The 24,711-nt window shown below is 52.2% G+C and overlaps 1 protein-coding gene across 6 annotated transcripts in view; it reads right to left on the reverse strand.

Annotated features, from left to right (window-relative positions):
- The window catches only part of SYNJ2 (synaptojanin 2), a 94,015-nt gene that overhangs the window by 13,426 nt on the left and 55,878 nt on the right, over positions 1-24,711 (reverse strand). For all 6 annotated transcript variants that reach the window (XM_059176662.1, XM_059176661.1, XM_059176665.1 and 3 more), the window contains 12 exons: positions 23,711-23,807; positions 21,066-21,238; positions 19,542-19,623; positions 18,660-18,809; positions 18,419-18,584; positions 11,195-11,386; positions 9,780-9,861; positions 8,885-9,025; positions 7,138-7,330; positions 4,814-4,972; positions 3,074-3,230; positions 1,965-2,082 (listed from right to left, as the gene is read on the reverse strand). In XM_059176662.1, the coding sequence (XP_059032645.1) occupies positions 1,965-2,082; positions 3,074-3,230; positions 4,814-4,972; positions 7,138-7,330; positions 8,885-9,025; positions 9,780-9,861; positions 11,195-11,386; positions 18,419-18,584; positions 18,660-18,809; positions 19,542-19,623; positions 21,066-21,238; positions 23,711-23,807 (1,710 nt within the window). The remainder of the gene's footprint in view (positions 1-1,964; positions 2,083-3,073; positions 3,231-4,813; positions 4,973-7,137; positions 7,331-8,884; positions 9,026-9,779; positions 9,862-11,194; positions 11,387-18,418; positions 18,585-18,659; positions 18,810-19,541; positions 19,624-21,065; positions 21,239-23,710; positions 23,808-24,711) is intronic.

Below are 24,711 nucleotides of genomic sequence, written 5' to 3' on the forward strand. Positions count from 1 at the left end.
AAAAAAAAAAAAAAATCTTAAAAAAAATAAAATAAATGCAGTAAGGCAACATGGTAAGTCTGCAAGATATAATCCTAATGTTCTCTATGCATGTGTGTGTGTGTGTGTAAAAAGGTGTCGGCACTGGGCACACATCACACACAGGCTAACATTTTGGTGTAAAAGCTTCTAACATGCGTGGAAAATGCAGAAGACACCTAACAGACCATTATAGACATTGTCTCAGAGGAACTACGGAGGGTTTGTTTGCGCCCGTATTTCTCCCTTAACGGCCAGTAACTGAGGGCTCTGCTTTTGTCATCAGAAAGATCTGCAAATGTTGAAGACGCTCTTCAAACCAGCTCCTGGCATCCCAGCTGAGCGAAGGCAGCTCCGTCCTTCTGGCTGCTCAGACCCAGCTCTGGGAGCCTCCTCAAGTCCCCCCGCCCCCCCCCCCACACACACACATGCATGCGACACACTATCCAACCCTTACGCAATTCTGTGGGCTCCACTTTCAAAGTCTATCCAGAACCCATCCACATCTCACCATGGCGACCCGTGACCACCTGGTCCAAGGCTGTCACTGTTTCTTCCCTTGCCTACTGTGCCAGCTTCTTCCTTGGACCCACTGCACTCTCTTTGGCTGACTCTGTCAACACCTTGTCAGATGAGGCCACTTCTCAGTCCGAGGAAAACCCGAACCCCACGTTTTTGGGTCCATAGGCTTCCACACGGCCTGCGCTGCTCCCCAGCTTCTAGGACTTCCTCTACTCTTTCCATTCCCCCTCGATTCTCTGGATCCCTGAAGGTTCACAGCCTCGCTCCTCACCCTGAAATGCTCTCTCCCTGACACCGCTATGGCTCACACTCTCTCTTCTTTCAGGTCTGGCCTCTATGGTCATCCTATCTGAAAGGCCTTCCTTGAACGCCAACCCTTTTTCTGAGTCTCATCATTACCATTTTTCCTTTCACGTTTGTTTACTGTCTGTCTGTCCTCACTAGACAACTTCCTGGGAATACTGGGCCAGCAATAGGGCCCAGTATTCAAGGTCTTTCAGGGAATAGTGGTTAAAGGCGTTGCTTCTAAAGACACTCACTGAACTAGCAAACCTATAGTTCTCTGTAGAAAGTCCCATAACCGGAGATTCCCCAAGGTTTGTTTCTAGGTATGTATTTGCAACAACAGGTTTCTTAAGAATTTAGAGTATCTAAAGATTTGCACCTCCTGGCTGACCAGCTCTTCACTACCAAATCTCTCCTAATTTCTTTCCTTGTAGAAGGTGAAAACGACAGGCTAGTTTTGGTAGCAGCCACGGGAAGAGCAAATCCTTCCTATTTCCACCCCGCAGCCATCCTCGGTCTCTTTCAAGATACTCCACGAGACTAATCGCCCTCCGTGGCTGGTCCCAGCACACACCGACAGCTCAAAGCATCAAAGAACTCAGATCCAACACTTAAAAACCCTTTGACATTTGCAATGATAAAATATTAGAGAAAAAAAATTTAAAAAAAATTTAAAAATTAGAAAAAAAATCAGAAAAAAAAAAAATTACCAGCAGGTGAATGAGAACATTCCATGAACATATTCAGTAGAATACTGGACAGCAATTACGAGGGAATGAGCCAGGTCTGTAATATCAACGTGACTGTGTCTCTACTGTGCCATTAAGTGACAAAAGAAAAAAAAAAAGCAAGTTGTGCAGTGACATCATTTATGGGAATTTCAATGACAAAATAGGCTGCACCTTTGCAATTTTTATCCCTGAAGTCATTTATGATGTGAGCAATTGCCATGCTAACACGGATTAAATCTTGGTGGAGGGGACACAGCTAGTGGTCACCCTCTTCTTCGTTCTTTGATATCTTTCACACGCGTGCACACACGCATTCCGCAGGGGACAGCGTGTCCGTTCACTGCAGGGAGCAGCAGACGCCGCTTTCCACAGCCCAGGACAACATGCCGGCGGCAGCGAGGACTGTACCTGTGATCAGATGCTTGGAGCTCGGCTCGGCCGTAATACTTGAGGGCACCTGGAGACCAGGAATGTCTGACGGTGCTGTCAGCCTCTACGTCGTTGTCTAGAAGGTTGAGTTCTCCAGCTGCTCGCAGAGGTTCCAATCAAGAGACCCACACACAACACAAAACGGTATCAACATACGAGAATGCCGACAGGAAGCTCGCGCCAGGGGTCTACCGCACGGACATGCCTGTCTCAGACCCGTTTGCTCTAACCTGAGCTGGCTTGGGCGGGGGTGGGGAGGGAAGGAGGTCAGGGTCGGGGAGAGGGGGTCTGGGGGAGAGAATGTCTGTAGATGATCCAGCGCTGCTACGCCCTTCCCAGGGGACAACCCGAGCGGGTGTGCAGACGTAGCTGTGGGGTTCCCTCCCAGGGGCTACAGGAGCACAGGAAGTCTGCAGCCCTGTGTGTAGGCAAAGCCAAGGCCAAGGACATCACAGTATGCCTGCTTTTTGATGCCTGGACGATGTCCACAGACGTCCAGAGACTGATCTGAATGACGGGATTCCCTGGCTTTGAAATCCCTGCACCCATCTTGCCAGAAAAGCAGAGCTGTTTCACCTCCCGGTGCCCTAATCCACCACCCTTCCTGGTGTGGCGTCGCTAGCAATTCAAGACGTCCTCGACAATGGACTGAGAGAAAACGCTCCTTTCCTGCGTCCGGCTCACGTTCAACGCAGAGCTGGGGCCTGAAGCAGGTCAGCGTTTGGTTGAATTAAATGTGAGGGATGACGTGCATGTGTGTAAGAGGGACAGTCGCTGGAGGGGAAGAGCCGAGGCCTCTCTCCTTGCTGTCCGCCCAGAACAGAAGGCAGACGGCGCGGGGTGTGTGTGTCAGGCAGGGGGAAGGGGACAGCCATGGTGCAGGACGGGGAAAGCCAGGGGGTTCCCCAAAACACAACTCCCAAAGCTTAGGGGCTCCCATCTGGAATGAGTTTCCTATAGTTCTGGCTCCAGACAGTTGTCATTTATACAGCAAAGCGCGCCGCGCTGAATGAATGGGACCGACTTCCCCTCTGCACTATCGAGCGCGCAGCCTCAACCACCTCCGAACGCTCGCACATCTCACGCACCTGTCCTGTCAAAAGAGTGCCTCTTCCTCCACCACAGGACCCTGTCTGTCCAGGCAGGGGTGCGGCACTTGTCACTCGTGTCGTAGGCGGCCGAGCCAACATCATACTTGTAGGTGGGTCCAAAATTAATGGTGCCTTCATGAAAGTCTTTAAAAATCTATCGGGTGAAAAGACCAAGACCACCTTAGCTCTTCTAGATTCTGTACGTCACACGCAAAAACCCAAAATAATAAAGCACGTTCCGGAGTGCTCTAGTCCTAAAAAAGACAGAATCTGCCTTGTAGTTGTAAGTATGTTTACAACTGAACACGGGCGTGCTATTTCATTAGCAGGAGAGGGGTGGCTGCTCATTCCGCTGACTTACACACCACCCCGGGATCTCCCACCCAGCTCGGGTACCCGAGGTACCACCGTCCACGTCAGTGCCTGGGAGACAGGGGAAGGCGCGAGGCGAGGATCCCAGCTGTCCATCTGCTCAGCGTCAGCGCAATGCCCGGCCCGACCCGACCCGACAAGGCCTTCGTTGACATTCGCTAACTCAGTGAGTTGCGTCAACGGAAGCCCAGACCTGAAACTGAATTCTGTTTCTGTTTGGCTCTAGATCTAGCCCCAGCACTGTGAGACGACCCTGGAAAGACCTCACTACTTCTCTCCGGGCACCTGCGGGACGGTGTGGACAGCACCAGTAGAGGGGAGAAAGAAAAACCTGCTCTAGACAGGGAAGGTGTGGTTCCTTTTCCGTCGGGCCACCCCTCAGCAATCCACGTCCGTGGCAGGCTGAGCCGGGAGTGAACAGGAAACCGCAAAGAATGTCTGACTCTTGCTGTAGGGGAGACCTCAACGCCTCCGGACACGGGACCAGCTGCTTGATTTTCAAAAGGTAAACGGAGCGCAGCTGTGCTCCCGTCAACTCCCCCGCCGGCTACGAAGCTAACAGGCAACCAAACGAGCAACAGTATTAGCTGGAGAAGATGTTCTGGATCACCTGGAGGTTGGCCAGGGTGACCTGGAGGAACTAAGAGCAGATCCATACTTGAATCTTTCCTATCACGTCACTAAAAAAAAAGCACATGGTGGGGGGGGGGGCACCTGGTGGCTCACTCGATTGAGCATCTGACTCTTGATTTCTGCTCAGGTCATAATCTCAGGGTCATGAGATCAATCCCTCTCGGGCTCCATGCTCGGTGGGAAGTCTGCTTGAGATTCTTTCCCTCTGCCCCTCCCCCCACTCATGTTCCATCTCTCTACAAGAAATCAATAAATCTTTAAAAAAGAAACCACACATGGATCATATAGGGGATTAAACGTGAGCTCTGTAGCTTGACAGCTGTGGGCGGCATTGTGACTCTGTGTACTGTGTGACCTTGGGCTCATGGGACCTGGGCCTCAGTCTTCTTGTCTATAAAATGGGTACAATACTGAATTTATAGGATGGCTCTGAGGATTATCCGCCCAAATTGGTGTATAAAGTATATCAAGTATTGTTCTAACATGTTAGTGTGCTTGCCAATGAGAAACAGAGATCTCATGAAAACAGAGTACTGGAATGTCACTTGATGGCCAAGTATATGTAAGGACAGCCAGCCCTGTGAGGCTGGCCTGGACATGGGGTGGGGTGGGCTTGCCCGCACCGGTGTTCAGCAGCCTCACCACACTGTGGTCATTGCAGACATGTACCCCTCACCCCCAGGAGCTCTGACTCCAATGGAGCACAGCTATAGGCTCAAGAGTCCAACTTACTTTCCCACTTGATTTCTGTAGCTGCAGCTGATCAAATTCCAGAAGTTTCTTCCAGTCTTGGCGTTTGACAAAATAGAAGACTTCCTCATAAGTGAGGTCGATGCGGTAGTTGAAATCGCCGCACCAAAACACATAATCGTGAGAAAAAATGTTTCTTCCCTGTTTCAAGAAAATCACAGTCACTCCGGCCCACCTTGCAAAGGAGTGGGAGAGGGGGAGGAAAGCTCACCAGGCAGATGACAAAGATGTCTTTCTCCCTAAAAAGCTACTTAACGAAAGACTTCACAGAGAGTACCTCATCTTTCCTTAATCCTGTACACCTGCTGGGGAGCTTTTCTAGCTATCTTCATTTTAAATGACGGTGTTTCTGAGTGGTTTAGGGAAAGTTCCTATCTAATGGGGAACCACGACTGCCCGTCTTCACTGCGCCGGTCCCAGCTCTGAGACCAGGCTGTGTTCCTGCTTTCCTTACATCTACATCCAAAGACGAGTTGTCCAAACATTCAGTGTTATGAGGCTTACAGACATCAAAAGGTCCAGAATGTGCAACTTTGTAAAATGTCACGGATTTTATCCATTTTCCGCCTGTGACACTCTATCCCTTTCTTCCCTCCCCCTGCCCTGTCTGGCTCACCCTGAGCCTGTGGTCCCCAGCACAACCCTGGAGAGCGTGGGACCCTCGCCCTTCCCTCCCTGCCATGAATCACAGCGCCAACAACAGCAGCCACAACACACCACCCCTATCGCCCATGCACCTGTGCTGGGCTCTGTTCTGGGGGCACACTGCCCTCACAGCAACCCTGTGAGGCACGCACTGTTGGTTCTCCTTTAGATAAAAATAAAAAGTTCAAAAGAACCTGCTGCAGTTACACCAATGTATAATAAAGGCAACTTTGGACTCAGATCTGCCTAACTCCAAAATCTGTTTCTACTATCCTCATGTGGCATCTCCAGTCTAATCGGGACAGAAGATTAACATGACCACAACCAAATCAATAAGTGCGTAGAGCACTGCTTGCCCGACAGAACATTCCACAGTGATGGAAATGTTCTCCGTCCACGCTGTCCAAAACAGGAGCCACCAGCCTCAAGCGGCCACCAGCAGCCACCGAGTGGCCATCAGGAAACATGGCCCACGTAACCAAAGAACTTTTCATTTTATTTAAATCCCTGCTTGAGGCTAGTCTGCTGGGCAGCTCAGGTGTAAAGTATTAACTTATACAGGTATCCTCAATATTTCTACTGGAAAAAAAAAAAGCTCTATTTTAAGCCCTTTGAATATTTTGCATGTGTCCAAAGTTTCCTATTTCAAATAGCACTTTAAGTGAGAAAGGCTGGACTTTTTTTTTTTTTTTTTTTTTTTTTTAACTAAAGGAACACACAAAGAAAACATGCATCATGTCCTCTGTGGTCTGGAAGACTTCATGTCGTAAATTTCCCAACTCTACGTGTTTCTTCTTTAATCCAAGAAATAACAACCACGGCAGAGATTACAGCACTTATTAGTGAAAATGAAGGCGTTCTACCTCGAGTACTCGTGTAGCCCAGTACACAGGATGTCAGGTTTACGGGTCTATCTGGCCTCACAGGGAGGAGCTCCACCACCCAGCCAGCGGAGTCACAGACACTGGCAGAACACGTGATGGAAAGAGCTGGCCTCCGCTCACTGCAGGGAGACTGGGGACTGCACCAGGCTGAAGGTGTGCAGGCAAGCGTCGCAGGCAGGGGAACAATCGGAGTCTGGAGAGATGCTCTGGCTCTGGGATAGAAACGCCTGCCAGGGCTAGAGGGCAGCGTGGCGCAGGCTGTCTGCAACCCGGCGCCCAGGAGGGAGGATGCAGACCCCTTGGTCATGAACACACAGATTTCAAAAAAATGGGCATTCTTATCTGAGCTGCAAGAGTAGGTAGGTCTGAAGACCATGACTCTTAAGAAAGACAAGTCTCCTACTGTTTGGATTCAGATGTTCTTCACTAACTTGGACAAAGCAGGGACAGTGAACAAGAAAACCAGAAAACGCACAAAAATGCCAAGAGAAATGTGGGGTGCATAAGGACATTCGGGAAACATATAATAGAGACAGGGCACAGAATACTCCAGGGACATCCCCGGGGCTTCGCTCTACTGCCCCATCCTAGGTCACGTCCCCTCCCCGGGAGCTGAGCCCCCTGGCGGGGGTAGCAGGGACCCTCCTAGAGTGGCTTCCTGTCCCCCACCCCATGCCGGCCTCTATCAGCAGCTCCGGAAACCACGTGTGTGGCGGCCGCAAGCAGGCAGCTAGCACGCGTGCCCGGGGCACATCCCAGGCCACCGTGTGCTCTCACCATTGGGAAACTCAGCTTCTGGGTGATCTCCCTGTAGTCTTCGTTCCTCTCCTTCACCTGGGACTGCCCGGCCGTCAGGTGGCTGCACACGAAGCAGAAGCTGGTGCTGTGGAACTGGAAGCGGATGCCCACGGCCCCTTTGTTCCCGGCCTTTCCCCCCATGCCCGTCTTCACCGTGTCGATGGCCACGTCCCTGCAACACACAAGGTGCACACGCAGCGGCTCCTTAGCGGCTAAAAAGGAAGAGTGTGAACCAGCTTGTGGCAGCGGGGGGCTGCGCTGTTGGGACGGCCTTCTGGGCAGCCAGGCCACCCAGTGACTCCGGACCTCTCTCCTCTCCCTGTGGCAGCCCAGAGGACCCTCTCCACTACCCCAGCTCTCAAGAGCCCCGCGCTCACAAAGGCACCTGGGAAGCTTCCCACCCTAGCCCTGCTTTGCGCTCCCAAGTTCTCCCAAGTCCCCGTCCCCCGGAGGCCGTGTGGACAGCCCTGTCCCCTGCCCACCCATCACGGCTGCATTAAGAAACAGGAAACATCTAGTGACTGGTGCTGGGCTACCTGGTGCCTAGGCAGCCTCCTCGCAGACACCTGCTCACACATGATGCCAGGTGACAACGCACATGTGTGAGTGCACGGGTCTACAGGACGGAGCCTGAGGCACTCGGAGGCTGACACCTGCTCCCTGGGACTATCAGTGGGCAGATGAGGCGGGGGGGTAACCGGCCCAGAAGCCTACGAGCTAAGCCAGCTAAGACTGGAGGAGAGGCTGGGGTCCCAGGGCGGCTGCAGGGAAATCTGGAGCTCCTGAGTATAGCTTCCTCACTCACGGTTCAACTCTAACCTTTACCCTGACCCTGACCTTTGCCGACTTCCACTCATGCACTCTGGACACCACCCAACTGCCAGAACAAACAGTCGGGGAGACACGGACTTAAGGAATTTCCCAAAGTCATAGGTGAGGACTGTGAACAGGGAGCATAGTCCCGCTCTCCCAGCACGGGCCCTGGCATGCCTCTGGTCCTCTAAATGTTCAGAGGTGTTTAACCAGGAGGGGGCAAGGTCTAGCCTGGCATAGGCAGTGAGTTTAGCTGGGCATGGGCGGAGATTCTAGGGACATGAGTGAGAAGGTAGCAGTGGGAGGTCATGAGTCATTGAGGGAAAAGGTGAATTCTTCCCAAACCTTAAAACACGCAATGCACACAGACACATGTACACACACACGCACACACACGCATACACACGCGCACACTCTTTCCTAAGAGGGCACCCATGTGCTGAGGGCTCCCTTTCTGACACACACACACAGCAGCCACTAGAGCAGCGCTACGGTGGGGTGACAGCGGTAGAGGCGTTCTGCGCACACGTCTTATTCAGAACGCTTTTAAAAAGAAACAAAAGCATTGGCATTTCCCGCCGGGTTACTCAGCTCTTGGTCACAGGTTTCCTGCCTAAAACTTCAACAAGGAATCCCTTTCCTTGCACAAGACTGAGCCTGGGAGGAGAACAATCACTCCTTCTGAAGGAGTTCAGCTTCCTGGCCCGCAAGGTTCCTTCCCGCTGTGGCATTTTAATCTCCAGACAATATTCTATTCAGCCTGCTTTTTCCTCGGGGGGCTGCTACATTTATCTAGAATAATGGCGAGTCCTGATTCCTGTTGCAGGAGGGGAGGAGGGAGAGGAAGTCTGAACAAAACACCGAGACGAACAACCCCGCGTCCCCCAGATGTTCGTAAACCGAATGTTCTTACCTGATGAATGGGACATGGTATGGACGTACAAAGATATACAGACAGACGCCCACCAGCTGTGCCGAAGTCAAGAGAATGTACCTATGAGAGCGTGAGATGGCTTTCTGGAGCTGCTCACCCCACATCTTCCTGTTGGTGGTACTGGAGACGAGAAAGAAATGACGCTTCACGTTCTGCTGGAGATGGGCTCTCCCACTGACACACTCCTTCAACTCCTATTCTTCTCATAGGGCTGCTGTCACACTGTCCCCTCTCCCGTGTGAGTGCCATGCTTTCATCTCCGCAGCGGGCTGTCCGTGTATTTCTGGCTGTGTCGTACACATCATCGCTCATACCGCACCCCACCCCTGCCACTAAAACCCATCACAGCACCTCGCTCCTAGGAGCTGCTGAGATCAGGTGTTATTGGTTCAGAAAGTTCCTTGAGATTAAACAAGAAAGAAAAAGTCCAGTTGACCCTATACAAAATGTCAATGCAGCGGTTTCCTTTCCTTTGTATCTGGTGTTGAGAAGAGATGCACCTTTTCCCCACACTTCTGCTTCTCACCTTCCCCGGGAAAGGTGAGTCAACACCCGCCCCCCAGCCCGGCCGTCAGCCACGCCCTCCAGGTGTGCGCACGCCAGCTCACAGTGTGACTCAGCCTCCGCACGCAGCCGAGCCCGCCCTTCCTTCGATTTCCTTAATTTGTGAAGAAAGAGGAACGGGAGCTGCACATCTGCCAGTGTATGGGCGGGGCAGGAGTGCCATCAGGAGAATCCACACACCGAGGGCCACAGGGCAGGAGAGGCGGAAGCAGGACAGACCCAGTGTCCCACTCCCGGCCTGGCACCTGGCTTGGGGAACCTCGGGTGAGTTTGCGGGTGTGACCCTGCACCCCCGTGCCCGGACGCTCACCTGGCATTGACGATATTCCCCGCGCTCAGTTCCACCATCTCTTCAAACCCCACGGCAAATATGTCAGCCGGGCTGTCCTCATCTGGGGGAAAGGCAGGAGTTGAGGGAAATCAGCACAAGACCTGCGTTTGTGGACTCGTGGGGTGCCCCGTGTGACCCATTTGAGCCCGGGTGTGCCGCTGCGTGGGTGCACTTGTCCAGGTGGCTCCGAGAGGCTCCGTGCTGATCCTCACCTTCCCGGCGCCCACAGCCTTTCCCGGTGTCCATCCTGGGGCATCAGTGACCTCTCTAAACCTGTTCCTTTGTCTTCAGAAGGGACAGGAGCTGCCATCTCCCAAGGACGTCATGAAGCATCCATCAGAGGACATGTGTGAAGTCCCCACCCCACCCTGCGGGTAGTAAGGGCACTGCCCTGTGGGTCCTTCTTCCTTCCTGGCCACCAACACGGGCATCAGACCCAAAGGCATGTTCCACGCTTGCCCGTGTCCCTCTATACTCTGCACAGTGCGGGGCCGGGCCTTGCCTGGTTCATGACGGACTGATGGGGTCCTGGCCCCGGGGGACTGCCATTCCTGGTGGCTGGAGGAGGGGAAACCCTGTCCAGCTGGGGACCACGGAGGTCTGCTGTGGACATGTGTTTTATGGGGAGCACAGCAAGCCGAGGCATTGCGCACCCCTCTTCTCCATGTCCCCTTTAACAGGGAAGCGGAGGAATTAATAGGACCCGTCCCCCCAGCCACTGGCCACATCTCCCAGTGCCTCCCCACGCTCTGCTACTCGGCCCCTGAGCCCTCAAGCCAGGCCGTGGCTCCCAGCACTGCAGAAAGGGAGACCCGAGAAAGGGGAGGGAAGCTCCTTCAACGGGGGCTGCTCTCACGTTCTCTGCACATGTAGGGCTTGCCCCGGGGACACCATGAATAGTCACTGCCACCACAGGAACCCCAGGAACCCTGGGCCATGGACTCGAGCCACCATGTGCCACAAGGCAGCAGAGGTGGGGGTACAGACCGTCCGGGACAGTGAGGGATGGGCTCTGGGCAAGGCTCGGGGCCGCTGCTGAGAATGGATATGGCCGAGAGGCGGATCAGGGCTCTCTTGCAGGATCTAAGGGAGCTGGAAACAGCGGCCCCAGAGCCATGCTACCTGCAGAAGAGCATTCCTGCTTCAAACCCTTGTTCTGAGGCCATTCCGTGTTACCTTCCAGGAGACTCCCCACCCCGACCACCCTGCCACACGTTCGGAAGAGACAAGGTGTCCCACGATTTTCCAGATGTGTTCTGGAAGCCCCGGGACCTTCCTGAATGCTCTGGGTGAGAACACCCACTACCAAATCGCGGGAGTCATGGGCTGCGGGGAAAGGTCAAGCCGAGGGCCCCCCGGACGCTGCATGGGCCGGTCAAGGCCGCTGTGCTCACCCTGGGAGCCCGTGAGGCCGGCGAGCCTGGGGGAGTCGAGCAGCCAGTCGGCCAGCTCGGCCGTGCCCAGGAGGTTGCTCCGGAACTGCTTGCCTCCGTTCACGTTCCAGGTCCCCGTGGCAATGCGGATCCGCTTGAAAGTCGTGAATTCTGACTGGCGCTCCGCCATGGCTCTCAGGATCCTGGGCGTCACTGCGAGGAGGCAGGAGAGGGCCCGCGTGTCCGCGCTGCACTGCCACGTGCAAAACCACGGAGGGGGCTCCCTGTCGGAGAGGGGGCTGCGATCCTACAGACGGGGTCAGGGGTGTTCCGCGAGAAGCTGGGAAGGGGCTAAAGCCAGAAGCCCCTGGGTGGCTCAGTTGGTTAAGCATCTGCCTTCGGCTCGGGTCATTATCCCAGGGTCCTGGGATCGGGCCCCATTATCAGGCTCTTTGCTCAGTGGGGAGCCTGCTTCTCCCTTTGTGCCTCCCCCTGCTTGTGCTCTCTCTCTTTCTCAAATGAATAAGTAAAATCTTAAAAAAAAAAAAAAAAAAAAAAAAAGGCGGCTAAAGCCACCATAACCAGTACACTTCCCTGGGGCATTTTTGCGACAAAGTCCTGAAAACACAGGACCAGACAGATGTTCTTCCTCCACAGGCGTTAGCCGACCAGACCCCACAGGGAGCCTCTGCCATGGCATTTCCTCCACGATCCAGGGGGGCATCAGCGAGGGGACACTGCGACCTACCACAGTTTAAACATCCTTATCTGAAACCTGAAACAGCCTACAGCCTACCCTATCTTTGCCTTTTTTCACCCTCCATCCCTCAGGGGATGTTTCGTTGGCTTTATACTGGACTCAAGCCTTTAAAAAATCATTGCCCTGAACCAGGTCCATGCTCTGGATATCCAAAATACAGTCCATTTTTTAAACTAGCGACTTACCCCGAATAGAAGTCACGCCTACCCGTCTACTCAACAATGTGCTGTGCTACGCAGACCCTCCCGCAGCTTTGACCGAGCTGGCCTTGTCTGCGGTCGACACAAATAACCACGGTGGCTACCGGAAGCCAAGTGAGAGTCAGACCCCGTGGAAGAATGAGAGCAGCAAAGTGGCTGTGAAACCATGGTGAGCATGGGCAGATTCATTTTTCAAAAATCACTTAATGCTTACATATTCTTATAAGGAAAAATGCTGGGTTCCCCTCTTCTTCTCCACTGAGAGCTCTATAGCATTTATAGGGTCTAGGGGATAAAGTGCCATTAAAATTCCCTCAAAGACACCTGCCCAGCTCATTCACAGGTGGAAGACAAAAACCAACCCCCCCCCCCCAAAACCATGAACTTACAGATACAGAGAACAGACTGGGGGGTGACGGGGTTAGGGGAGGAAAAGGTGAAGGGAGTCAAAAGGTACAATTATAAGTCCTGGGATGAACGTACAGCAGCAACACCAGACTTTTATGATCCTGTGTTGTGTATTTCAAAGTTGCTAAGAGAGTCGCTCTGAAATGGTCTTACAAGAAAAAAACAAACAAACAAATTTTTCGTAACTATGTGTGCATAGATATTAACTAGACTTGCTGTGATCATTTCACAACGTTCACACATATTAAATCATTATGTTGTGCCCATGAGAGTCACAATGTCATATGTCAACTGTATTTCAAGTAACAAGAAGAAACCTTTAGCTGTTGACAGAAGCACAAGTCTTGGCCCCCGAGAGCAGGAGGCGTCCTGATCTTCAGAGACAAGCATTTCTTCTCCCTTTTTCAGCTCTACAGGGTCCTGGGGGCTTAACAAAAGGAGGCAACTCTCACAGGTGACTCCCAGGGATGAATGATGACTGGTGATGGGAACCAGAACCCACCGGAGCTGAGAAAGGGTTTCAGTCCGAGCCAGCACTCCGAGAAACGGACACGGAGAACAGTACAGGGTCTCCTGAAGCATCTTCTCGACTTTCCCCCTTCTTTCGGTTTGGAGATACACAAGAACGTGTAAGAGCGGGCTCACACTCAAGGCCTAAAGCCCAGGCCCCCAGGAGCTACAGTGATAGCTGCTACTGTGTATATTCCTCTGCCTCAGTCATGCCAGGACCAGGGGGATGTCCACGCCTCTCACCCAAAGCCTAGCAGAATTATTCAAACTGGCCAAGCCTGAACTGTTTACTCTGTCCTCTCTTTCCTGCAAAAACCCCAATAAAGAAAACCCCAATAAGCCCCCCTGTGGCACGCTCCCCATGCCTAGGACCTGCAAGTCTGATAGATTTTTTAAACAGGTAAAACTGGTATATAACACTATACGTCTCAGGTAGAAACTGAGTTGTATTATTACAGCTCTCCATCTGTCTGCACTACGGAAGGATCACCCCCAGAAGCCTTGTTATCATCGATCACCATGCTTCTGACCCCTTTACCCAGCTGCCCACCCCACCCCCTCACCTCCCCAGTAACAACAAATCTGTTTGTATCTGTAAGTTTCTGTTTGTATCTGTAAGTTTGCTTTTGTTTTGTTTTGGATTCCACAGGAGTGAAATTACAAGGTAACTGTCTTTGCCCACCTGACATATTTCACTTAGCTACTACCTTTAAGGTCCATCCAGGTAGCTACAAATGGCTGGATTTCATTCCTTTACCTGGCCAGGTAGTGCGTGTGCGTGTGTGTGTGTGTATGTGTGTGCATGCACGCACACGCACACACCTTCTTTATCCATCTACTGATGGGAACTCAGCTGCACCACGGCACACCACTACAAACAGACGGGTGTGCATATCTTTTTGAATCAATGTTTTCCCATTCTTCGGATAAATCCGCACAAGTGGGAGAGTTGGAGCATATGGTAGTTCTATTCTTAACTTTCTGAAAAATCTCCGTACTGCTTTCCAGAGTGACTGTGCCAATTTACTTCCCCACAAACAGTGCACAACGACTCCCTTATCTTCACAGCCTTCTCCGGTGCTTGTGGTCTTTCCGCCTGGGGTGAGGTGAGACCTTATTTCCTTCTGATTTGCATCCCTATGACAAGTGATGCTAACATCTTCTCATGGGCCACTCCACTGCCCATATATTTTCTTTGTAAATATTCAGGTTTATTCAGATCCTCGGCCCATTTTTTTTTTTTTTTTAAATCAGGTTGCTTGATTTTTTGTTGTTGCTGTTGAGTTGCAGGAGTTCTTCACATATTTTGATATTTACCCCTTATCCAATTAGGCTTTGCAAAAATCTTCTCCCATTCAGTAGGCTGCCTTTCTTTTTTTTTTTTTTTTTTTTTAGGGAGGTGGAGAGAGAATCCTAAGCAGACTCCACACGCAGCATGAAGCCTGACGTGGGCCTTGATCTCACAACCCTGAGATCTCAACCTGAGCTAAAACCAAGAGTCAGATGCTAATCCGACTGTGCCACTCAAGCGCCCCTGGCTTTTTTGTTCTGATGATCTCTTCCGCCACACAGAAGCTTTACTATTTGCTGTAACTCCATCTGTTTATGTGTGCTTTTGTTTCCTTCCCTTTAGAGACAGATCCCAAAAAACATGGCTTAGAGCAAGGCTGGGGAGCTCACCACTTGTATTTTCCTCTAGAGGTTTTATGGTTTTAAGTCTTACATTCAAGTCTTTAATCCATTTTTCTGTGATTTGGCTTTTGTGTACCACTGTCGAGTTTTCCCAACATCATTTACTGAAGGGACAGTCTTTCCTTCATTGTATATTCTTGGCTGCTTTGTCATGAATTTCCTGTCCATACGAGTATGAGTTTAAATATGGGCTCTCAATTTTGTTCCATTGTCCTGTGTTTTTACCTGAATATTATATGGTTTTAATATAACTTTATAGTTTAGTTTGAAATCAGGGAGCTGGATACCTCCAGCTTTGTTGTTTTTACTCAAGATTGCCTTGGCTGTTCAGGGCCTTTGTGATTCTGTACAGATTTTAACATTATTTGTTTTAGTTCTGTGAAAAATGCCACTGGAATTTTGATAGGGATTACACTGAATCTGTACATTATTTTGGTGGTATGCACATTTCAACAATATTAATTCTTCCAAACCAGGAACACAGGAGGGCTTTCCATTTATTTGCCTCTTTCTCAGTTTTGTTCATCAGTGCCTTACAGTTTCCAGAGTACAGATCATTAATGTATAGAAATACCACAGATTTCTGTCTTTTGATTTTGTATCCTGCTACTTCACTCATGTATCAGTTCTAACAGTTTGTGCGTGGTCTTTTGAGTTGTCTATATATAGTATGTCATTTGCAAATAATGACAGTTTTATCCTTTCTAATTCTTTCTAATTTCTAATTCTTTCTTTTTAATTGGAATTAGAAAAAGAAAATTTTTCTTTTTCTTGCCTAATTCCTGTGGGCTAGACTTCTAATATACACTGAATAAAAGTGGCCAGACTAGGCATCCCTGTCTTGCTCCTGATCTCAGATGAGAAGCTTCCAGCTTTTCACCACTGAGTGTAATGTTGGCTGTGGACTTGTCATAGACAACCACCATCATTACGTTTAGGCAAATTCTCTCTACCCACTCGGTTGAGAATTTTTATCAGTTGAATTTTGTCAAGTGCATTTTCTACATCTATTGAGATGATCAACAAGATTTTAAATTTTTATTTATTTTCAACAGGATTTTTAAAAAGATTTGAACGATAGAGCGTGAGAGCATATGTGTGTGTGTGGGGGGGGTGGGGCAGAGAAAGAGTGAGCAGCAGACTCCCCACTGAGCAGGGGGCCTGACTTGGAGGGTCGATCCCAGGACCCTGAGATCATGACCCAAGCCAAAGGCAGACACTTAATTGACTGAGCCACCCAGACCCCCGATCAGCAGGATTTTTATGTTTCATTTCGTTAATGTGGTGTATTAGTTGATTGATTTGTGGATGTCGAACCATTCTTGCATCACTGGAATAAATCCCTCCTGATTGTCGTAACTGATCCTTTGGATGTGTTGTTGAATTTGGTTTGTTAATATTGCACTGTAGATTTTTTGTGTCAGTGTTCATCAGCGACACTGGCCTGCAATTTTTAGTGTGGATGCGTGGCATCCTTGTCTGGTTTTGAGATCAGGGTAGTGATGGTCTCATAGAATGAGTTTGGAAGTAGTCCCTACTTTTGAATTTTTTGGAAGAGAGGAGTAGGACAAGTATTTCATCTTCGAATGTTTGGCAGAATTCACGAGTGATGCTTTCGGGACATGGGACTTAACGTGTATTGGTTTTGGTTTTGATTTGTAACCACTCTATTTTATTTTTTTTTAATCTTTTTGCCCAACAGGGGGCTCAAATTCACAACCAAGAGAGATCAAAGTGTTCTGTGTTCTACTAACTGAGAAAGCCAGGTTCTGGGCTTGGGAGGTTTTTGGTTTCTGATTCAATCTCCTAATAATCGGTCTACCCAGAGTTTTTATTTCTTCATGATCCGGTCTTGGAAGAATGGTATTTACGTATCTCTTACAGGCTGTCTGAATTACGTGTAGTAGTCTCCTATGAGCCTTTGTATTTCTGTGGTGTCTGCTGTAATTTCTCCTTTTTCATTTCTGATTAGCGACGTCTCCCTTTTCTTGTTTAGTCTAGCTAAAGTTTTATTGTTTTATTTTTTTCAAAGAACCAACTTGTAGATCTTTTCTGCTGTTTTTAAATCTTTATTTATTTTCCACTCTGATCTCTATTACTTCTTTCCTTCACCTGACTTTGGGCTTCATTTGCTCTTCTTTTTCTAGTTCCTTCAGTTGTACAGTCAGACTGAGCTCTCTCTGGTTTCTTTTTTTTTTTTTTTTTTTTTTTTTTTTTTTTTTTTTAAAGATTTTATTTATTTATTTGACAGAGAGAGATCACAAGCAGGCAGAGAGGCAGGCAGAGAGAGAGGAGGAAGCAGGCTCCCTGCTGAGCAGAGAGCCCGATGCGGGCCTCGATCCCAGGACCCTGAGATCATGACCTGAGCCGAAGGCAGCGGCTTAACCCACTGAGCCACCCAGGCGCCCCTCTCTCTGGTTTCTTGAGGCAGGCCTCGGTTGCTAGGCCCTTTCCCCACCAAAGTGCTTTTGCTGCATCCTAAAGATTATGGCCTGTTTTATTTCTATTTTTGTTCATCTCTAGGTACTTTTAAAAAATTGCTCCCTTGCTTCTCTGATGACCCACTCGTTGTTCGGTAGCAATTGTTTAATCTCTACGTTTTTGTTTTTCCAGTTTTCTTATAATTTCTAGTTTCATCCCACTGCAGTCAGAGAAAATGCCCAATAGGATTTCCGTCTTCTTAAATTTATCAGGACTTGTTTCGTGGTCTAACATATGACCTCTCCGGAACAATGTTCCATGTGCACTTACTTAAGAAGAATGTGTATTCTGCTGGCTTTTGGGTGGAATGTTCTGCTTATGTCTGTTAAGCCCATCTGGTCTAATGTGTTGCTTAAGGCTAATGTGTCTCCTTATTCGTTTTCTGTCTGGACGATATCCATTGATGTAAGTGGGATATTAAAGTCCCTGACTATTGTATTGCTGTAAATTTCTCCCTTTAGCCCCATTAATATTTAAGTATCTTAGTGCTCGTACTTTGGGTGCATATAAACTTATATACGTTATGTCATCTTGCTTAATGGACCCCTTTATCATTATATAATGCCCTTCTTTGTCTCTTTTTAGTCTTTGTTTTAAAGTCTCTTTTTGTCGGCTAGGAGCATAGCTACACCAGCTTTCTTTTTATTTTCATTTGCATAAAACTTCTTTTTCCATCCTTTCATCTTTGGTCTGTACATTTTTTTTTTTTTCTTGAGAGAGAGACAGCACGAGTGAGAGTGGGAGGGCTGGAGGGAGAGAGAGAATCTTAAGCTCCATAAGCTGAGCGTGGAGCCTGATGCCAGATGTGGGGTTCGATCTCATGACCCTGAGATCATGACCTGACCCGAGGTCAAGATACAGACACTGAACTGACTGAGCCACCCAGGCGCTCCTGTATGTCCTTCCGTCTGAAGAATAAACTGTTTTGTCCTGAGCCTCCTCTTGTGGCTGCACACGACTGGTCGTCTCATAAAAGAACGCAAACCACACCTGTCGGCCGCTCAGGGCACGCGGTCCAGCTGAAGTCATGGGCCAGAGGGCAGAGCACGGACGCCCCGCTCAGGGGAGTGTCTGCTACCTGCTGTTTGGGGTTATGTGAGGAGGAGAGGGAAGGGCTGGCTGGCACCTCCCCCCACCCCCAACACTCCCTCTGGGTGGCTGGGCACCATGCACGTGGAGCGGGAGCCCCCTTACCCAGCAGGGCCGTGTTGTCCAAGAGCATCCTTCCCTTGTCTGCGGACTCCTCGGTGCAGACATCCCCAACCAGCAGCAGCTCGATGGCCTCCTGCTTCAGCCCATCAAAGAAGTTGGACTGGATAGTGCGAGACACGGACCGAGCCCCATCCTTCAGCTTCCCCACCTGCCACGGGCCAGACCAGAGGCCATGAGAGGGATCCACGCAGGCCCTCCCTCTCTCCCTGCGGTCTCCCCCTACCTTGGCCTTCCCTTCCAGGGCCCGGCTGCCCGTGAACATCTTGCTAAGGCTGTGCCCGTTCAGAGACCACATGGCTTTGAAGGACTCCACGAAGCGGTCCGCGATGGGCTTTGAGTTCAGACCCAGGCTCTCGAGCTGCAGATGAAGGACCTGATGACAAGGCAGGGACAGATGTCACCATCTTCCCACCTGGAAGCTCCCACCACCCACAGCTGCTTCAGGTCTGTGTCACCAGGCACCATCCCCGTGAATCCCTTGTTTGGCAGACCGTGGATCACCCTGTGCTCCTCCAGAGAACGAGCCTCCTGGCAGCAAAGAGTGGGGCTTCCAACCACCACTCACCCAACCGGAGGCAACCTGGTCTTCACCGTGCCGGCAGACCTCCTCTGCGCCCCTTCCTCCTGACCTCCTCCCCCATGCCCAGCCCCGACCACCAGAGGGATGAATGAGAGCAATCAGGGACAGCCTGGGAGCCGGCGGTGACCCCACCCCTCCCCCCAGCCGTGAGCCAGGAGAGGTCAGCCAGGCACTGGGCCGGTAGGCAGACTCAGGTCTCCCTCCTGGGCATCAAATTCTGCCACATCTGAGCCCGCCTCACACTGCCCTCGCCCAGCTGGATATTCACAGCAATCACTACACAGAACCACTGTTTCTCAAGGTGGCACCAGGCTCCCCTGGGCGACCATGTCCGGAGTGCATTCCACAAAGTGTGCGTACAAATAAGGCAAAGGCATCGCACGGTACGGGCAAGGCAGCTGCCCTGGCATCTGCCCCACGTTCCCCCCGTTAATAGGCTAGCCCAGTGATGTCCCCTCATCTTGCCGATGGAGGCATGGGACGTGACCCAGGTGGCCCAAGGGCCCTCGCACGGTAGGGACAGACCTCGAGTGCTATGAAGCTCTGCACTGTGTTGGTTCGGTCCAGGCAGTCAAGACAGTTCATCCGCAGAGTGCCTTTCTGAAAACTTAGGGGGACAAGAAATGCAAATGGTTACAAGCTGTTGAAGGAACAAAGCCCACAGCACGATGGCCTACGTTTGACTGCAGGTCTCTGGGAAAACTGGGGCCGACCCTTGCTTACTCTGGTAGCCGGCCAGGATCCTCCGTACACACCTGAGGGACCCCAGCACGGCTGGAGCGGCACGCACACCCGGGTCGTTATAAAACATGCCGATTCTCATTGTTCGCCATAGTTATGTCTACACAGGGGCCACGACCAATCAGCGAGTTGAGGGGCACCTGGGTGGCTCAGTCGGTGAAACATCCGACTCTTGGTTTCAGATGAGGTCATGAGATCATGACCTCAGGGTCGTGAGACTGAACCCCGCGCTGGGCTCCCTGTTCAGCAGGGATCTCGTGTGAGATCCTCTCCTTCTGCCCTTCCCTCCCTGCTCTATGTCGCAAATAAATAAGTAAATCTTAAAAAAGAAAAAAACAATTAGCGACCTGAACCATTAGCAGATTAGCACAGACTGAACTACTGCTCCCAGGGGAAACTGAGGGTCGGGTTCCTACAAGCCTCTGCTCTCTCACATTTTCCCCAACTGCACGACACATAACCCTGTTATATGGGCGATTCTATTCAAAGGCACTTTAACACAGATCGCTGCTTAACGCGGACTCCGAGCCAGCTGCGCTGAGAGCTGCGCCAAGCTTCTCCGTCCCCGTCGGACACAGCACGGCCGCCTCGTGCTTGGGAACACCGGCCAGCTCGTGGCACTACACTGGGGGGGGAGGGGGCATTTTAAACAGTGAAATAACCAATAAAATGCACAAAGCTATGACCCCGGAGCACCACACAGACCACAAAAAGGACACTCGATCTAGGAGAGTCGAAACCAAAAGGCAGGCGTTGCTTTGCTCCCCCTCGGCTGGGAACAGGGTGAACTCAGGGACTCAAATTTCTCACAGTTCGGAGCTCGTCTGTCCATGACCCTGAAAGGGCCATGAGTGTTGATTTGGGGTGACAAATCGGTGTTAGCGATGGGCCAATTTGCAAACATAGAATCTGAAGAACAAGAATTGACTGCATTGTGATTTGAGAGAAGCGGGTTCCTTTCTCTGCTCAGCGCTGAGCAGGAAAATCCCGACCCCAGGCTCCTCGGGCCACGGGGCTGGCGCTAGCTGTCCCTCTTCGCTCTCATGGGCTTTCACCAGTTTGGACAGTAAGTTCTATGGTTCCCAGAGCTCCACGGTTTCACCTGGTCCCTGTATTTATCATTTATTTTGCCAGAAAACTACACTTGGCCATCCAGTCACCAAATTCACGAGCATGGTCTGAAGGCAGGAAGGGGAAGAAGGCACTGGAAGCCGGGATCCCCCCCATGCCTGACCCTGTGGCCCCAGAGACCACAAGTGCAGCTGCACAGCAGGGGAGCGGGGAGGAGCCAGGCGGAGGGAGACTCACCGTGGACTTACATTCTCGCCCTTGGCGAACACGTCAAAGTCATCCCAGTGCAGCTTCAGCTGCGGCCTCAACAAGTTCTCCAGTTTCTCTAGCTTCCCACCTTTGGCAAACTGATGGAAGTCGAAGTTGATCATAGGCGTGTCGCTGGCGTGGCAAGAGGCCCAGAGCAACTTCTGAAAGTGGAGAGGGAGAGGGTGGCCAGGGAGCGGGGACGCGGCAAACCTCTGGTGGCCGGAGTCGGCGGGGGGGGGCGGGGGGGGGGGGCGTGTGGGGGGCCAACCGCGCCGCCTAGGGCCCAAGCTCCGGGTTGAAGTCACGTGGGGGACCGAGCTGTTCACGCGCCCCGACCCTGAAACGGAAGGACAGAGCCTCGGAGCGCAGCACTGCAAAGAGCATCCTGCCCGCAGCAGGGCAGGGGGCCAGCCCGGGCCGAAGACAGCCGGGGCGGCCGTGGCTCCCCGGCTCGCAGCTCTGAACTGACATCACCCCCGCCCCCGCGGGGCTCCTGGGAGGGCGCCAAGGAGGGAAGGACCACAGTCACAGTGTTCACAGACCCCCAAATGCCATGGGCCTCTCAGGGACGGGGCAGCCCAGAGGGTGGGGGCTCATAATCCAGCTCCCCGTTGCCAGGTAACCGGTGCCACCCAGGCAAGCGTCAGCCTCAGGCGGGTGTGCTCCTGGGTGCCCCATCCTCCCACCAGGGTCCTCTGGGGCCCCACGAGGGGAGGTGCCGGACACACGGCCCCGTGAGATGGCAGGAAGGGGTGACGCGGGGTCAGGGCCAGCAGGCCCAGGCCGGCGCAAGACCTGAGGGGAAGCGAGGCCAGGGATGGGGGTGCATGGCAGGGGCTCCAGGCAGCTTGGGGATCCTGACGGAGGCCTCCCCCCAACACAAGGAACCTCTGGGGCACTCCAGAGCGCTCTCAGGAGCTCTGGGGTCGAAACTGGGCCAGCGGCCTCCCCGGGCACCCAGCCTCAGGCCCAACCCACCCTGATCCTCCCACATAGCTTCAGGTTCGACTTGTCCAGAGAGTCCATGAACTTGAAAAACTGGAAGAGCGTTGGGCCCTCTGGTCCCTGCAACTCAAAGTGCCCGCCACTGGGAGCCAGAACACCAGCCAGTGCCTGGAGGTGGCCGTCGGAGAGCCTTGCCAGATAAAAGCAGCCAGCCGAGCTGAGTGGGGTCCCCTTCGCCCCTTCGTGATGACACAGTTTGGAGGGAGCACCTTGTCGGGCTGTGACTGAGGTCCGTGGGTGGGCTGCTGGGGCAGGGAGCTCAGGGCCGAGGGAGCCGCCGCTCGGTGGGACCTCAGCGGGTTTCTTCTAGGTGGCACCCGCCGCCTCCCTGCCCAGCAGCTTGCCCTTCCCCTGGGTCACAGGACCCCTGTCGCCTCCTGGCCCCCTCGTGACAAAGAGCCCGTCCACAGGGTGCACCACTGCTGGCTGACGGGGGCTGAGGACATGCCCTCTCCAGCACTCAAGACATAAAGGGAAAAGAGGTTCTGTTCTTTCCTTCTTTTCCCTTAATATAAGCCGTCAGCGTTGCTGCCAAGATGGTTGGGAGGGAGAGACTCAGCAAGCTGCCTGCCAACAGCAACAAACCCAACAGGGAAAGCAGGTCTGGCCAGACGAACTTGGCCACCAGGGAGTCTGCTCTGCGCACATGGCCTCTCTGCGCAGAGCGGAAGGGGCACCTGGTGGGCTCAGCTCCGGCCGGCCGGAGGTCAGTAGTCAGGGGGGCAGCAAGCACTGCTCCCCGAGAGCCAAGGTCTGCCTGCACTCTCCCCGGGAGGGGCTTCCTGGACTGTAGAACCACCAGAGGGCTCCTCTCCATTAAGCGGGAGACACGGGCCCCTGGGAAAGGAACTTGGACATTGCCCATAGCTCCTTCTGGAGCCGTGCATCTAGCGGAGACCCTTGGGAGATCAGGGAGAGGCCCAGGTGAGGTGGGCGGAGCTGTCCCCTCAGCTCCCCGGCTCCTTCCCTGTCTGCCCCCCCACCGCCTCTGCACACCCCCAACCCCTGAAAGTGCCCAGAGAGGCCACAGGGAGCCCACGGGGAGCTGGGCACAGGGAGCTGCTCCCTGGGGCAGCCCAGACAGGGATGGAGATTTGAAGGCTGACGTCAGCGGGAGGAAACCTCGTTAAGGTTCCTGCCTTAAACTGAGCAGGAGCTCTGAGGGACGGCGCCAGGCCAAGGGCGCTGCAGGTGTTTCGGTGAGTGCGCCAGGAGGCAGAGCCAGACCAAGGAAGGAAGAGAGCTCAGGCTCCCTGAGCGGTCAGGACCGCGGGGCGAAGCCCACGTGTGTGTGTGCATGTGCGCGTGTGTGTGTGTGTGTGTGTCCCCAAGACAACCAGGGAGGGAGCCTGGCTCTCCTGAGCCCTGCAAGCCCCAGAGGGAGCCCTGGAGGTGGGGGATGCTGTGTTGGAGCACATTCTCCGTCAGCTCACAAAAATTAAATTTTGTACCTCAGGAGCCCAAATCACCTCATGCAACAGAGCTGGTGGGAAAGAGCCCCCCAGGCGCGGTGACAGCAGTGCCCTTCCCAGTCCTGCAGGGAAGCGTGCCTCTGTGCGGGGCCGTCCTGCCCCTCACCCACCGCCACCCGCCCCACCGGACCTGAAAAGCAGCACAGCAGCGTTTACCTTGAAGGCTCTGTTGAGCACCTCCTCTCCGCCTCTGCTCCCCAGCAGGTTCACGACCACTTGCTTCCCATACTGTTCCTTCAGCAGCACCATATGCCTGCAAAGGCACAGGCCAGCACGTGACCCCTTGTTGCCAGCGCACAGACTGCCACTCCACCCTTGAGGGCATGGGGCACAGGAAGGACCTGTTTGGCACCAGAGGTCCAGGTGGAGATGTTCCCTGAGACCCAAAATTGGTTGCGGGTGGAGGGGAGACCACCACTCTCTCCCAGCCACCAACCCCAAGGTCAGGGACAAGCGTGGCAACAGCTTGTTTGCATGCAAGGCTCAGGTCAAGAATAATTCACAGCACATCGGACTTCTACATAAGTGTAACATCAGATGACGGACATGCCAGACTTTCTGTAAAATACCACCGTTAAATCCAGAACAGCTAACCTGGCCCTTTATTAACGGGGTCCAAGAAGCGCAACACGCGTGTTTCTGAAATACATCTCTAATTTCACTTGGGACCTTCTTTCTTGAAGCTAGAAAAGCTTGTAGGAGGATTGTTAACCTCAGTGTCTGTTATCTAAGTGCCGTATTTCATTATGTGTAATTACATGTGATCCAGGCAAGAAGGCACGGTAAAATTTCAGACTTTAGGAAAACATTCATAGATCAGAGACTTTAAAAAATACATATGTTGTGAGGTGCCTGGATGGCTCAGTTGTTTGAGCGTCTGACTCTTGGTTTTGGCTCAAGTCACAATCGTGGGGTCCTAAGATCGAGCCCCGTGTCCGATCAGGGAGTCTGCTTGAGATTCTCTCTCCCTCCCTCTCCTCCACCTGCCCACTCTCTCAAATAAATAAATAAATAAATGAAATCTTTAAAAAAAAAAAACATATGTTGAAATATTAGGGAAAGACTAATATTTATCTTTTATCACTAGCTTTTGAAAAGCTAACTTGAGGGACGCCTGGGTGGCTCAGTTGGTTAAGCAGCTGCCTTCAGCTCAGGTC

This window comes from Mustela lutreola, chromosome 6, assembly GCF_030435805.1.
Source record: "Mustela lutreola isolate mMusLut2 chromosome 6, mMusLut2.pri, whole genome shotgun sequence".
NCBI lineage: Eukaryota > Metazoa > Chordata > Mammalia > Carnivora > Mustelidae > Mustela > Mustela lutreola.